This window comes from Chlamydotis macqueenii, chromosome 15 (genome assembly GCF_036417535.1).
Source record: "Chlamydotis macqueenii isolate bChlMac1 chromosome 15, bChlMac1.mat, whole genome shotgun sequence".
Lineage (NCBI taxonomy): Eukaryota > Metazoa > Chordata > Aves > Otidiformes > Otididae > Chlamydotis > Chlamydotis macqueenii.
Window position 1 is genome coordinate 6,510,035 of NC_141570.1, and position 16,428 is coordinate 6,526,462.

The 16,428-nt window shown below is 44.5% G+C and overlaps 2 protein-coding genes across 3 annotated transcripts in view; one reads left to right on the forward strand and one right to left on the reverse strand.

Annotated features, from left to right (window-relative positions):
* ADAP1 (ArfGAP with dual PH domains 1) overlaps positions 1-2,243 on the forward strand; it is a 57,055-nt gene extending 54,812 nt beyond the window's left edge. The window contains exons 9-11 of the mRNA XM_086759648.1: positions 353-424; positions 830-1,058; positions 1,477-2,243. Of these exons, the coding sequence (XP_086615774.1) occupies positions 353-424; positions 830-1,058; positions 1,477-1,505 (330 nt within the window). The 3' untranslated portion in view covers positions 1,506-2,243. The remainder of the gene's footprint in view (positions 1-352; positions 425-829; positions 1,059-1,476) is intronic.
* Positions 2,244-3,539: 1,296 nt separating this feature from the next.
* On the reverse strand, positions 3,540-15,959 carry GET4 (guided entry of tail-anchored proteins factor 4). 2 transcript variants are annotated; one of them, XM_086759755.1, is made up of 9 exons: positions 15,697-15,959; positions 11,492-11,570; positions 10,995-11,076; positions 10,272-10,421; positions 8,485-8,578; positions 6,410-6,550; positions 6,251-6,326; positions 5,992-6,064; positions 3,540-4,889 (listed from the first exon to the last, which is right to left on the reverse strand). In XM_086759755.1, exons 1-9 carry the CDS (start codon positions 15,849-15,851, stop codon positions 4,801-4,803), a joined length of 939 nt encoding a protein of 312 aa, XP_086615881.1. In that variant the 5' UTR covers positions 15,852-15,959; the 3' UTR covers positions 3,540-4,800. The 2 variants fall into 2 exon arrangements, with proteins under 2 accessions (XP_086615881.1, XP_086615880.1); XM_086759754.1 differs by having other exon boundaries at positions 8,485-8,623; positions 15,697-15,955.
* Between the last annotated feature and the right edge of the window lie 469 nt (positions 15,960-16,428).

Here is a 16,428-nt window from a genome sequence, read left to right on the forward strand (position 1 = left end):
GGATATAAGGTGTCTCTGCAGTCCCTCTAAACACCAGTCTTGCTCTGTACGGGGCTGAGAAGGGTCTGCTGCTGGCACAACCCACCCTCACTGGAAGCAAACCTTACGAAACCCAGAACCACGTCACAGACCAACCACCCCATCTCCCCTCTCACTGCCAGTTCCTGCAAGCCCACCTAATGTAGCTGGCCCAGACCCCGGCTGTGGTGGCTCACGGTAGCCCAGAAGCCGCCTGTCCCCGTCCCTCCCAGCCCGCTGGGCTCCTTGGGCTGCCTCCATAGGCCTGGGCCGAGCCTGGTGAGCAAGGAGCTGTGCTGCGCTGGAGTGTGACCTGGCGTTTTTCACTCTTCAGCAAACGGAGGGATTCAAGAAGCGATGGTTCACCATGGACGACCGACGGCTCATGTATTTCAAAGATCCCCTGGTAAGATGAAGGTGCCTGGGCTGTCTGTTGGGAATTATCATCTGCAATAATAATATTAATAGTAATAATCTACATCGCGGCTCAGGCCGGTGGGAGGGCAAGAGGGCACTGAGCTGTCACTGCCAGGTGGATCTGCCTGGTGTCCCCAGTGTGCAGTGGCCTTGTGCGCTGATACTCACCAAAAATGCTTTGGAAACCCCATGCACCAACTGCAGGCTTTTCTGCATCTGGATTTGGGATCCCTGGTGTTGGTCCTGGGAGGAGCTGGAGCGGGGCTTCGTGGGATGGCTGGTGCTTTTGGTGTTTGGCTGCTGCGGGGGTGCGGGGTGAGCCGTGTCCTGGCTGCCCGGGACGCAGAGCTCCCCTTCAGAATCGTGCCTGTCCGACCGCTCCATTGTCTCCTAGGATGCCTTCGCCAGAGGGGAAGTTTTTATCGGGAGCAAGGAAAACAGCTACAAGGTGCTGGAAGGGCTCCCGCCGTCCACGCAAGGAAACCATTGGCAGCACGGGATAACCATCGTCACCCCAGATCGGAAATTCCTCTTCGCCTGCGAGACAGAGGACGACCAGCTGGAGTGGATTACGACTTTTCAGAAAGTTATAAGTCGGCCGATGCTGCCTCAGGAATATGCAGGTGTGTTTGCTGGCGAGGGCTGGGGGTCAGCCTCGGGCCCTTTATTTCCTGTGCGTTAGAGGACGGGACGGATGGAGGGCGATCAGGGATGCAGCAGCATCGCTGTCTCCTCTGCGGTGTGAGCCGGGTAGCCCTTCCCTGCCCCAGGGAGGATGCAGAGGCCATCGGAGCAGAGAGGGGGCTCATGCTGGGAGGAGGAGGATGGTGTCCTTCCCTCTTCATCACCTCTGGCGTGATGTCCATGCTGCCAGAAGGATGATCAGTCGCCCAGTTAAAAGGATAATTGGAGCCGAGGAGCACTGGGAAGACAGGGACCATTTGCAGTCTGTGCTTGTGCCGGGCTGTTGCTGCCTGCCAGGGCTTGTCCTGTTTGTAACTTTATTTTCTCTGGTTTGTTTTTTTTTTTTTTTTCTTTCAGTGGAAGCCCATTTCAAACATAAACCTTAGCTGGGACTGGCTGGGCAGACCTGAGGAGTGAGCTTCTGTTTACAACACAACGTGGTTTTATTTGAAATGTTAAAAGTAATGAATAATAATAACAGTAATAATAATAATAATAATACTTCCCTTTCCCCTCATCGTTCACTTGATCATGTCGGAAACCAAGAAGGGCAGCAGTGAAACGTCTGAGAAGGTGCTGATCCAACCCGAAATTCGGCTCGGTGGGATGTGCCGCTGGGACCGGTGGTTTCATGGTTTGAGGGGTGGGGAGCTTCACCCTGTTTCAGGAGCCTGGTGTGGGTTGGGGAGGTTGAGCTTTAGGTGTGATTTTGCTGACAGGCACCCAGAAAGCCTGTCCCAGCCCACCTCCCCCAGCAGGTGGTTGCACTTTGTTTCTGTTTTGTTTTGGGTTTTTTTAATTAATTTTTTTTTTGTTTTCATTTTTCTGACAAAAAAAAAAAAAAAGCTGCTTGAAGTGATGTTTCAGCGCTGTGTTGAGCACTGTAATTCCTGCAGTCGGGGCAGGCAGGCTGGGACCTGCACACCATGTGCTGGATTTTTACCCAAAAATGAAATTTCCGGCATCTCCTGAAGTACCAGCCTGAGAAATGGACCTGTCCGACACGTTTCTTACGTTGGTGTGTGTAAATGAGAGCATCTCATCGGCTGTATGCATTCCTTCTGTCACTGGTAAGACAACTGTGGTACTAAATGTCATTTGAACCAATAAATTATTATGTCAGAGCTGTGGCTGTGTCGTGCTGGGGCAGGGGGAGGTGAGGTGGGGTTAAAAAACCCAGTAAATTAAAACAAGTAGGTGTGGGTGGTGGCAGAGCCCTGGGGTGCAGGACACCCACAAAACCATCTGCCCCCTATTGCATCATGTATTTAACACACTATAAATACTTATTTGTGTATATATGTGTACTATATAGTGTATATTGTATATATTTTATACCCAATACTCATATTTTATATTTATGCACATACATACACAAAAGATAGACATCTTAGGAATATAAATAAATTCTATGAAAGAATTATTGAATATTCACAGACACAACAATAAACTGTGTGTAGTAGATACAGCACAGGTAATACACTGTGTATATGAGCTGAATATAGTTCATACGAACACGTGCATCTATAGCTGTAGCCCTCATTAGACATAATTTATAAATATATAAGCTAAATTTATTTCATACACACATCTGTATCTGTATAGACCTTTTTTATAATTGCAAGTTTCTAAAATATTTAATTGCATATTATAAATATACGTGTGCATTCTTTTTATATAAAGTGTGTACTTTGAAATATATTATAAACGTAAGAGAAATATATTGCACATAATCATACCTATATCCACATGCATATGTGTATGCATAACTATATATATTTATCTTTAAAGTATATATGGGTAAAAATATATATTTACATACACACACAGAGTCACTCACTCACACTTACGTAAAAAGCCAGGAATGTCAGGAGCAAGGAGAGGTCAGGCTGGGCTAGTTTGTGTTTAGAGCTAGCTATAAAGATTGTGTGCATGTATAATTAAGAATAATATAGTTCATATTATAAATTATACACCATACGCTTATTTAGTTATAAATTACTATATACACAAAAGGCTGTTGATGGTGGTGTGTATATTTTAACGTGTATTTTATATACACACATATATTCTGTACATACCACCTGGGGCCACCTCAACCTGCCCCAAGACAGGCATGTTCCCTGGCAGCCAAAGGCAATGGAATGACCTGGCTCTCACCTGCTGCTGGCATCTTAGATAATTTACTGTCTCTAGCATCATCCCAGGTAGGGGCTTCTTCCCTGAACCTGCTGCAAATGAAAGCAATTCACACCTGCCCCAGACATTACCATGCCTTTCCTGCAGAGGTGAAGCTGCAGCACTGAGGTCCAGATGACCCACAGTCAAAGACGGGGAAAAAAAAAAACCAACAACCAAACCACAGCAAGGAAAGCAAGATCTCTGCTCGTAAAACTCTTGGAAAGCAGCAATATCACACATCCTGGTATAAAGTGTTTATTTTGAGACTTCACAATTAACACAAAGTCTTCCTTTCAATGCCTTTTCTTTTTCATACAGTCAATAAATTTGTATTAAGCCCTCCCTCCCCCATGCATGATTGCTGTTTATTAATCTAAGCCTTTTTATTTTCATTGTGAAAAAATAAAGCGTTTCCCCACCATTTCATCTATTACCTGTACCACTGATACACGCTGTGCTGCATTAAAGAGGAGGAGATGTAGAATGGCTATGCCTACCACTGGGGTTGAAGTTACTCCACTATTTATTGATTTCTTCTTTTTTACAGAAAGTGTTAAATGAATCAATCACCCAAGAAAAATAAATATATCATAAAGAACCAGAAGTTCTGCAGTATCCCTTTTCTTTACATACAGCTGCAGTTCAAACACATATGTTGCTCCTGGCAAATAATTTCATTCACTGTAACGCCATCGCATTTATGTATGGTTGTGAACTTACTTACACTGAAAAAGAATCTGTTCCAAAGGAGCAGAGCCACAAGCCATATTTTTATACCTAGGCAAGAGAGATCCACACGGAAGCCAATTACCTATATTCCACTGATCAGCTTTTACTCAAAAACAATTCAATCTTGTGCTTTTCAAGAAGTATCAGCTAAACACACAGGTGGGCTCGGCCACAGCCTGATCTTGAGGGGAGGGAAAGGCAGTATGAATGGTGTACGCGTTACTCACGGCAGTGGAAGCGAGTTCTTGGTATCAATGTCTCTTGGAGGCGCATCTCAAATTATGCTGCTTGCCTCGTCTCGCAGTACTTTTGGCACCAGCCTCACAAATAAATTATTCAATTGATCACTCTGCCTTTCGAGATCTTCCTTGGAGGTGGCAGAGGTCAAGGAGGCTTTCTCGTAACAAAGACAGTATTAGGTAGGCCGTGAAGTACAAGACCTATATTTATGCTTTATTGAATTACTGTGCAAAAGGGAATACTGCATCAGAAACCGTAAAGACTAAATTTTAATCAAAGTCAACAGCCGCTGTATCGGAAACCTGCTAACAATTGCTCCGATTGGTTCATTTGGCTACTTTTTCTTGGTTTCTTTCTTTTTTTTTTACATAAATAATATAGACCGAACATTATAAACATTTCAGCAACCATTTCTAAAAGACCGTAGGAGCCCTTTTAGGCACCAAGAAACAACTGCAGGATTCAAATTCCAAAACTGTCTTTGGAGTCATCGAATCATCTGATTTACACAGCACCCAATGACAACAACATTCAGTCGAGCTCAATAGGACTGCTATCTTCCTGACCATCTTCTGTGTCATCGTCTTCCCCGGTTCCCATCAGACTGTTTAAAAGATTTCCTAGAATAAAATATAGGGCAGTCAAATTGCTAGTTTTACATTCTCATCTCAAAAACTTAACTATTCTACCATCCTGCTAGGGAGCTGATTTCAATAACCATAAAATCTAAGAAGAAGATTTTGAAGTAAAAGAATCTTGGCAAGACAGTTGTAATCCCACAGCGCTTTCCATTAAGCATTTATTGATTTGGGAAGCTGTATTTTGATACTGTTCCTTCTTTAAGAGTACACTGGAAAAAAAACACCAAAGAAGTCGCATACTTCTGCACTACAGTTACACCCTGAGAGAGGAAAAAAATCCAAATTCACCCAAATGAGGAAAGACACGCCTCCAGCAATGACACTCTCAAAAAGCAGCAATGATCTGCATCAGGCTATAAAGAACTTGTTTGAGACTCAGAGGCATTTATGCATTCTCCTTGTTTTATTCAATTTAAAGACGCCTGAATTGCTGAAAAGCTGTTATTTACAGATGGGATCTATGATGCTCATGTTTTTCATCGAACTGGGTATCAGTGAACTGACATTTGCAGGTAGTGCTTCAAGTCAGTTCACAAACAGAGAAGCTTAGTTCTCAAGGAAAAGTATTTGATTTTACAGAAGTAATCCAGTTCCATTTGCTCACATTTTATTCAAGAGACAGGAAACGAGAGCTGAATTTCTCTATTCCCTTTCTTGCAGAAGGGCAGTATTAATTTCAGAACTTCTACTTCGGGAACATTCATTTTATACCAGCACTGGTTAGATCTCTACTAAGGTCCCAGACTTAAGGAAAACCAGTCACTGAAGTCTGAGGATATGAAGCTTTAACACACACAAGACCTCTTTACATTTGGAAGTTACACCGTAATGTCAAAAATTAACCCTAAGAGTCATTTACATGCTTCTCTCTTTCTCAAAGGTGAAAAGTCTACTAGCTTCACCAAACTAATTTCACGTGCAACCAATTCATCTTGTATTCTACAGCAGTGACTGTTTCTACATGCTATGAAAACACTGACATATTCATTAGAACAAATTATCCATTTACAGCAGACCCATTTTATGTAAGCCACTCAAAATACTGGTGGTATCTATAAATAATTGTCAGCATAAACCTTACCTAGTAATCCTCCGTAGGACGATGTCTGCTTGGGCGGAACACCAAAGAAAAGCTGTCCTATTCTATCTAGATACTGAAATGACACAAGACGAAGAACAATGTCAGCTACTTCATTTACAGGTGGAAATACTATGGGCAGCAGTCACACCACACAAACTAGATCAGTGTCTCCTATCTACAAGTCACAAAAGAGGAGACAATCAGCTATTATTTAACTAATTCCATAGGTTAAATCCTGTTTACAATGAGCGTAACTCACCTCATTATACATAGGATCTCTTTTCAGTGAAGGTTGATACTGTTCACACAATACTGTAAATACTGTTAGTTTTCCTCTAGAAAGGAAACAACCAAAAATGTAATCTCAGTAACAACTGGAAAGGAAACCAAGAACAACAGGAGAGAAATCAGACTGTACCCATCAACTGCCAATAACAGAAACCAGATGAAGTTTAGCAGTGGTTGAACAAAGGGCGGACCCTTCTCTATTGAAGGATGTTTCTGTGTGTATGTCGTAAAAACAACTGATGCGCTGGTCTTATTTTTTAAGCAGAGAAACCTGCAAAAGAAAATAGAACAGGGCAAGTTAAAAACAAAAGGCAGAGAAGTATTTTTACATGCAGAAAGAAAAAGGGAAGCCAAAAGCTCAAATCTACTTCATTTGTGTATAGAAGCCATCTCAGGCTTAAACTGCCTGATTTTCTCAGGCAAAAACTAACTGGTAGAGATGTACACCTTTGGCAACGGTTTGCCTATCAGTCGAGGAAGGGGAAAATCACTACTAGAAATGCATTGTGGAGTAAGTGGGTTGGGAGGGAGCACTGACATTAAATATTAATAGAATGAGTTTAACCAGGTCTAAGCAGATTGTATACAGGACAGGATGGTTACTAGAAGAGGGCATCAATTGAATAAAAGTGTGGAAAGACTGGACACCGCATAATTGAAATTAAACATGATACTGCATTTACTGGACCAGAGTTTACTATGCTGAGGTAAACACCGAATTAAAGACCTCTCTCCTGGCCCCACCCCGCCCAAACACATCTCCTTTCAGTATTTATCTGCCAGCGTCTGATGACTCTGTCATTCTATTAGCATTACCTCAAAATAACATCAGGATCACTAATAAGTTCGACACACATTTCTGAAGTCTGATAACAAAGCTACACTTTGAGCTCTCAAGCCATTTGTCACCAGTTAACAGATCGATTTCCCAAACTGATCAAATCTTTGTTCGGGTCCAGTTAATTTAACTGGCAACCTCTGCAAGCCCCATACACCCAACAAGAGACGTTATCTGGGACAACTGCTGCCAGCAAGCACTGGGACAGCTGCCATGAGCAGCCTCATTTTTGATTGCAGGCTGGCCTCCAGTTCTGTACCCTGACACGCGCAAGGACACTGCTCTCTTTCGCCTTACTGCTGAGCAAGGAACTGCAATTATTTCCATTACAGTATAAACTGCTAGGTAAGAGGATTTAGTACAGTATTTGAGATACAGGCCAGTAAAGGAGGCAGTAGTGGTGCTGTATAAATACTGAAAAATTAATCTCTTACTCATAACTTCTCCCCAGAATCTTCCCCCCTCCAGAACAAAGCCCCATAAAATTCTTTAAGAGTCCTGCATATACTGGATCTCCATAAAGGATTTTCCACCCCTCAAAATCACTGCCATCTATATCAACCAGCTACGGAAAGCAGGACAAATCTGGCATGACAGCTCACTGCTGCCAAAAGAGAGACAGACTTGCTCTCACCTCCTCCCTCTCCCTCAACACCTACTCTCTCTCAGACTCCCTGCTGCACAGTCCTGTCTCCACCTCCTCCTCAGACTCCTCCATGAGCTGCTTTCCCTGACTGAAGAAAGCCATCAGCTGATTAAACACAGTAAAATTGGCTTTGTCAACCTTAATTGCACATGAGCTCTGCAAAGGCACATAATAGCTTGCATTCCCACCTCCTACAAGATAAATGCCTACAGTAAAAGAAAGCCACCAGCAATTCTATCAAACCAAGAACCATTGCACTGCTGCTCACAGAACAGGGTGACCCAAAGCAAATTGTCTCTTGGGACAAGACTGAGAGCAATTGCTATGCTAAAGATAAATATAAAGCCTACTTAGGCCCAGTCTTGGTAAGAACATCAAGGTAAGCCCTAACTAGACATAAAGTGGTGTTAAAGCTGAGAATTGTGCTTTCAGGGTCAAACAGATTACATTAGTTCTTCAGGCAATTAACGTTATTTCAGGTCTCAGCCTTAATATGTTGTTTTGCTTTTTTTCTCTCCCCAATCTGACCAATTCAACATACGAGCTTTGAGATAGTTTTCTCCTGTTGTTACCACACATAGTGAATTTCAGAAGCTCTGGCCAGTTTCAGTTTCTTTTGAAAAGAATACGTAGTTAACCTACAGTTACAATGATTAAATTAGATTGGCCTCAAACACAGTGTCATCTCAGCAAAACAGTTAAAAAAAAGTTTAACACCTACTGTAGTACTGCCTGTGCTACAAACATGTCCACCTCACTGCGATATCCCCTGGACGACGAGTATTCTACTAGCATATTTGCACATCCTTCGCCATCTGTGGAGTGCAAGAAGTGATACCGAGATTCACTATAGTTTTGCTCTACAAAAGGAAAAAGAAAATGGCTTTTAAGAAATCAGTTCACCATACCTGAACACAGAAATAAACTTGTTAGGCTTGTGCAAGGCAGTACAAGGACAAGAGCTACACACATGACATATAAACAAGATAAGTAGCAAAACCAGAGTGGTCTTTTTCCTTTTTATGTTGCAAACAACTTATAAATGAAGATAATAAATATGTTATCCTAAGCACATTTGCACAACTGCTGTTAAATACAGTTCAGTCAATGCCACCACAAAACACAGCTACCACAGGGACAAACAGCTTATGTTATCGAACTGCACGCTACACTTCACGTGCTAGCATCAGTGCTTAGGGGAAGAATCAAGAAGTTCCACATAGACCATGTGCACCAAGAAGTCAAACAGCACCTTCAGTGTCCTCCTTTCTAAGTGCACAGAAAGAAGGCATTTCCTATTTTTAGCTTAGCCCACTCTTGCTATCAACATTAAAATTGCTTCCATATGCTGAACAGAACAGCAATTATACAGGAAAAAAAAGGTGTAAGAACTGGCAATGATTTGTTAGAACTTAACTTGAAGCAAAGCATCATGCAAAATCACTGCAATGATAAATCAAAAACTGATAGCTGCTATTTTTTGGAATTCAAAAGCTGTCTTTTAAAAATTTGAGCCTTTTCTGATGAAACTCTCAAAAACTATAGCCTCAGAAAATGTATGCAGTTTGCTCTTCAAAAGAACAATGAGCAGATGGCTACAAAATGGGGATTTTACTTTCAGAATGCTACAGTTTCTTATCGTAATCGTATCTCAGCTTCTAACTTAAACGCTCTGAGGGAAATCCTCCCTTTCTGCTGGCAGCAGCCATCAGGCTTAAGTAAGTCCCATGAGAACAGCTATAGGATTGCTTACGGCACACAAAAAGGCAACGAGCTGGAACACTGACCATTGAGTCAGGATTACTATATGAAACCACTAGCATCACTCTGCAGCTACTAAAAAATTTAAAATAAACAAACAATCATCTTGCACAGTTATTAATTAATGAGAAATCACAGAAGAGATGGCTTTTATTCAACTGTTCTCACTCACCTTTGTTATGTTTTGACCATAAGACTTTAAAAACTGGCCATCATCCACAATTAAAATAGTCATTTAATGCATTTTTGGTTAATCTTACATCCCAAGTGATAAAATCCCACCTAAATCAAAGGCAAGAGCATTCATTCTAGAATAAGCCTGCTGGTGAACATCTCTAAAAGTATCTAATTACAGATCTAAAGACCGTGCTGGATGCTAGGTGAAGTAGTTCAAACTTTGTCATGTTTATCCAGGACTTAAAAACAAAAAAAACCCCACAACAGAACAGCTTTGCTCCCCAGCAATTCTCCTCCTAGTAACTCAAGCAAACTACCTCAGTGTCTACAGGATCAACCTTGCTTTTACAGAGAGCTTTACAGCAGCTCTTTTGAGTTTTGTTGAGTTACAGCCCCAGGTTTTGTTTGTTAGTAACTTTAAGCTGAAGTTATCGCAAAAATCAAGTAACAGCAGAACTCAATCGTTTCCATCTCAGCTTCTTTAGATTATTTCCAAAGCAGATCTCTTACAATATCATACTTTCAGGATTTTCAAAACAAAACACAGAAAAGTCAGTTCATTTTTCTTACCTTTCCACAGGGTAATTGCTAGTAACTGGTGTAGTTTTGGATGTCCAAGCTTTCCTGATCCCCCACTAGACCATTTTAGTGCTCTGGATACGAAAGCCACTCTTTCAGGAGAATTTGGATCCATTAAACTAAACAATTTAGCCAAGTTTTCTAGAGGCAATAAGATTCACAAATATTTAGCATTAACACAAATAGGATGAACTGTTGCTTCTAGTGCATCTTTAAGATAAAAACATTTAAGTAACAGTGCTATTGTGACTTTAAGCTCCCTTAACGGCCTCCATAAGCCACCTTAAAAAAAAAAAAAAAGAGTGACTTTGAACTTGAGCCACTTCTCATACATCAAGTCAATCTTGCATCTATCAGCCAGCAACATTCATATGACTCCTCCGCAGCCAAAAGCTGTGCCTTACAGTCAGCTGGTGACAGCTTCCTTGTCTCAGGTTTGGGACAGGATATCCCAGAGAACCATTACTGCTGCATCAAGGAAAGGACAATGCCACAAAACAGCAATGTTTGTTCTAAGCATGCCCACAAAGTTATCAGGAATCCATTACTCTCTAATAAAGTGTTCCCCCAGTCCATTTCTATGATGAAGGTAACGCTTAGCCATGTGAGAGGGCACACAAAAAGGATTTCAGGTTTCAAGACTGTCAGACAACAGTCACTGTGAAGTGAAAGTACATCTAAACACCATCAAACTGAGCATGAAGGTCACCTCACCTAAAAGGTCATCTGCCACTTTTGCATCCGATTTCTCCAAAGACTCCAAAACCAGCATGGACAGATCAGCAGCACTGTTTTGCTACAAAACAGACACATACTGGAAGTGATGAGCACATCAGTACATAAAAGAAAACATAGTTTTGTCAGAGGTAGATTGAATACTTTTACCAACACCTAGAGCTAAGGCACAGTATCAAGTCTCAACCTTCCTTTATAAAAAAAACTACAGTAATTTGATGGCATCAAAAGAGAAGCTTCTAGGAAAGCAAAACAAATGCGGTTCTGATTACTGTTTGGATTCTCACAAACACTTCTGCTTCTTTATGTCCCAGTTTGGCATAACCCTTCTTTGTGGAGAAAGGCTCAACAAAGAGATAAAAAAAGATTACAGAGCAATCACCCCAAACATTTACCATTGAGAACTGACCTGTCAAAATCTTGGAATAACACACCCTCTACACCCCGAAACCACACACACAAAATGAGTGACTTACCTGGTTATGACTGAAGAACAGCAAAGCACCTGAATACATTAGTTCTCTTGCTTCCGCGTGTTTTCCTTGTGACATATACCTGAAAACAATACCAAAGCCTTAATGAAAATTACCAGGAAATAAGTTGTGTATGTTTAAAGTTACTTACATTTAAGGGACTAAAGATCACTAAAATGTAAAATAAAGGCAATAAGGGATTTATTTTAAAATCAGGTTAGTTTCAATAATGATGTAACTTTAACTGGAAGCTACAATTTGTTTTCTGCTCCAGACTTCATGGAATACAAGCAAAGAGTATAAGAATGAAAACTGAGAGCTTTAAAACTGATTTAGGCTGAAACAAAGAAAAGGAAATGAACCCAGGAGTTCACCTGAGCAAAAGATCCCAATGCACCGAACTACTCTGCTCAGACTGTCACATTAGGGCCTTTACCAAAATCAATGCCATCACAGTGAAAGAGTTTTCAGAATACACCCAGCACTGCCCAGGTGACTCAGCCCTCTCCACACTAATGTCTCCTTTCCACTGGTTTAAGTCTCTCTGACCTCTACTACTCTCGGCCAGGGGACATCAGCCACATACTAGTCCTCTGCTGAACCAAAGCAGCTTGTCTCTGATGGGCTCTAGTAAAACAGGAACAGCCAGCAAGATTTGCCATGTAACACTTTCAGAGTCACCAATTCACAAAAGGAATAAGTTTGGTCTCTCAAATATAATACTTCAAAACACACCTGCTGCAGCTTCCCCCTTCCTCACTTAATAGTTAACCAAGAAATGAAGAAGAAAAGAATTTGTTCCCAATGGTTACCTCAAAAGCAGGAGATTCTTAGCACGGTGCTGCAATTGCAGCCTCCTGCACATCATCACTATCAGTAAATAAAGATCTCGGATAGTCACATCTCTAGATTATGAGCACAGCATTTCCTATAGAAGCAGTTAAGGTGCAGCAGCAGATACAGTTCCCAATTTCCATTTCTCTTAACTACTTCCCAAGAAGTCTGTTTTCTGAGTAGTTAATAATAAGAGCGAATTTGCTCATATCAAAAAGATAAGACGTCAGCTCCACCACACTGCTTTAGTATCTGCAACATTAGTTTTTTCCTCTACACCACCCGGTCGTGCTGCGCCCTGCTTCACCCTTCTCTGTTCTCCTGCCGTGGCAAGGCCCCCCGGTACAGCGGATCTGAATTACAGGCGTCCCCGTGGGGTAACAGAGAGGGGTGAGTGTTTCTGGAAGTGGAGCAGTCAGGGGAGCAGCGGGACAGTGTGGGCGTCAGAGTTACCAGAGGGAAAAAGAGCAACAGCGGATCCCAGAAGCTCTTGTGCTGCAGGTGAGATTCCTGTCACACGTGGCAGTCCCAGGGACAGGTCCTACTGGTAAAATCAGGTCAGATAACGAGCAGGGGAGGAGACTGAGTCCTCCCATCCTGCTCACTGCCTTCCAAAAACCCCAAGGTCTTTTACCCAAAACAGCTAGCAGAACTGTAACAATGGATAGCATGACGGTGGTTTTTTGGAATGAATCTCCTCAACAGTTCGGATTTGCAGTCGCCAGAGCAAGCACTCCACACAGAAGTCAAACAAATGAGCAGCTCCAACATTTTCATAGCTGGCCTCACATCCAGGTTTACTTCTAGGCGTTTGACTACAAATCTCAGTGTGGATCCACTTCCACAAATTCTACTTCCAGTAGACTCCAATGCTATTTGGGAGCTCCTAATCCGGGAATCATTAGAGTAGGTACTAAAAGATGCTGAAAACAGCTTTACTAAATAAAATACATTTAAAAGAGTTGAGGGTTTTTTTTTTAAAGAAATTTTATTTTAAAAGTTTTAAAAATAAAAATAAATATTCATGACATTGATCTAAATGGCATTTAGAACAAGAAAAATCCTGGAACAGATTATTCATACCACAAAAAGTACCTACAAGCATCAGGTAAGCAGAAACCAGTGTAACATGGAATTTTGACTCAATCACCAAATCATAAACAGGGAAGAGTTCAAGCCAGCCAGTCTGTACACCAACTGGCCCAGGTACTCCTGTTCGGAGGAGCACAGGAGTTGCTGCTTGGGGTCAGGCAGGAACAGCAGTTTTCCACCTGCACCATGGATCACAGGGAGGAATAAGAAGTCTGCAGGAGGCAGGCTTACAATGATCTTTCCTCCTCCAACTTCTTCCCCTCCTCCACCCTCAAATACGTCTCAGTTTATGACTTCTGAAACTCTGAGTCAGGATTTCAAGTTTAACAAACGCCTCATGACAGAGCAGATTAATATTCTACAGGCTGCTGCTGTTTAAAACGAGTAAGCACTGGCTATCCCAATGACAGTTCTGCAGCTGAGAGTCTCAGTCTCTGTTAATGTGTCCCTGGAAAACTGCTGACATTTAACATGCATTTTACAGAGGACAGACAAGACTATTTGGGACTGTTTCAGCCTCAGGGACTTTCCAAACAAATTTCACAGCTTTTTGCCTAGAAGGAAACCCTCTTCCTAGCTACGCAAATGTCATCTTTTCATTTAATTGAGCACCTCCTTTCTCTTGCATTTAAAATGGAAAAAGCAGGATCTTTGATTCCAAATTAATGCAGGGACGCTCAAGCGAAGTATATGAGTTAATACATTCAGAAGATTGAGCCAAGTCATGTTCCACCACTGCAGCTATCGCATCACATAATCCTTACTATAAAATACGCCATGTTTTGTCTTAACTTAGATTTCTTCTTAAATACAATTTAAGTCTTCAGGCCTTGCCGATCCTGTCATAAGGCCACGGCAGAACACAGCTGCTTTAGTTTAACAGTGCTTGGCAGGGCAGGCTATCTAACGTACACTGGTAGCAGAAGGAGGCCCATGCACCAAGGACTCTCCTCTCCACTTGCCAGGCTGGTATTTTTCCAAGGCTTGTTCCCATTCCAACTCAGGGGAACTCCAAGGACAGCTGACACACAAGTGAGATACCAAGCTACCAAGGCAGTCTTCCCACCTGTCCTTCCGCAGCAGAACCACACGTAAACAAAGCTGGGACCAACCAAGGAAGCCCCTAGAAGAAATACTTTACTCTGTGCCTCTAAAAGAAGTTCTGATGAAAGGGTGACCACTGCAAGTTGCGGTGGATGTGAAAAAAAAAAAATATCTAAAAAATATTTTGCAATAAAAATGTTTCTTATGCCATAACAGGCAGTAGTAATAGTTCTGAATAAATGCCCAGGCCTGCTCTACTTGGTCATTCTCACAGACCCCAGTATTACATCAAACAGAATTTATTGTAAAAAAATTCCTCCATGCAGGCAATTCTTGCCATTCTGGGAGCTGCCCCTTTGTAACTACCATGCAACGAAGTAGCCCTGTTTTCACCTTAAGACCTTGAAACAATCGACTTTGCAGGCAGGCTGATGTTTAAAACAAGTCAGAAGAGGTGGTGGAGAAGCCATCTGCTCGAGGAGCTCACGGACGGCCCTGGAGTCAGGGACAGGCTGCGGGCCCAGTCCCGAGCCCCCCAGGGATGCTCTGTGGGGGGCAGACTGAGGCCCCCTGGCCCGACCCGGGTGGGGAGGGGGGCTGGCCGTACTCTGCCTCCTCGGGACGCGGGGCCACCAAGGGACGTTTGGGGACGGGGGGGGGGGCGGAACGCAGCCCTGTCCGTGACCGCTTGCAGTATGACGCAACACGTCCCTCGCACGTCAAGGGGACGGGACGGCGCGTTCCCGGGAGGCGGCGGCCGGGAGCCCCCGCCGTGCCCAGCTGCTGCCGCCGCCGCCGCGGGGGCCCCCTCCCTCAGCTGGGCCAGGCCGGGCCGGGCCGGGCCGCGGTCGGAGTTCACCTTCCAGCCCCGGCGAGCAGCGTCTCCCCGCGCCGCCCCCGAGCCCTCACACACAGCCGCCGCGCCCCTCCAGCGGCGGCGGGGCCTGAGGGAGGGGGAAGCAGCCGGGCCGGGCCAAAGCGACCCGCGAGTCCCCCGTCGCCCACAGGCCGGACCGAGGCCCAGCTTGGGCCGGTGCCGCTCGCCCTACCCTGCACGGCACGTACCCGCCCCACCCCGCCCCCCCGCGGCCCAATGAGGGAGCAGGAGACGACGATGGGCAGCAGCGGCGGCCAATGGCGAGCGGGCGTGGGCGCGGCGGGCGGCAGCGGGGTAGAGTGCGTGGGAAGGCTCTGGAAGGCCGGGCGGGGGAGGGGCAGGGCGGCGGGCCGGGCCCTACCTGAAGAAGAGCGTCCGGTACATCTGGTGCGCCTCGTAGTAGTCGCCCTTCTCGACGCTGGCGCGCAGCTTGCCCTCCACGCGCTGCACGCCGCCGCGGTTCCTGCCGCCGCCTTTCGCGGCTTCCTGCTCCGCCGCCATAATCGCCGCCGCCATCAACGCGGAGGAGGGGAGGGGCGGGCGGGGGGGCGGGCGCAGACGCACGCAGCCCCGGAGCGGCGCCGCGAACGGCACGCCTCGCTGCCCGGCTTCCGCCCACGCCAACGGTGGCCTGCGAGGCTCAGGAAGGGAGGAGGCTGCGCGGACGCGCGCGGCGTCACGTGGTGCTGCGGAGGCGGGGCGGGGCGGGGCTGGGGCTCGTGTTTGTCAACGGGCTCCACCGACCGAAACCGGGCCAGAAAGTAACTCCCAAAGGCTCTGGCCTGGGCCAAAGGCTGGCTCGCGTCACATAACCAGGCAGTAACCCCAGGGGAAAAATAGAATTTAAAATAAATAAATAAATCCTGGAAGGGCTTGCAGATGCAGAGGATGAAACGGAGCTCAGGGACGCGGGCTACGAGGCTGAGGAAGCAAGCTGAAAAAAACCAAAACAGATCCCCCAACCGCAACACTGCAAACACGAACCTTCAAAAAGTACTGCAAAGAGGTGAAAACTATCAAGCAACTACCAACTCGTGGGGTTTTTATCCTTCAAAAATTTCAATGTGTGCTCATCGTGTTTCCCTTCCAAAGG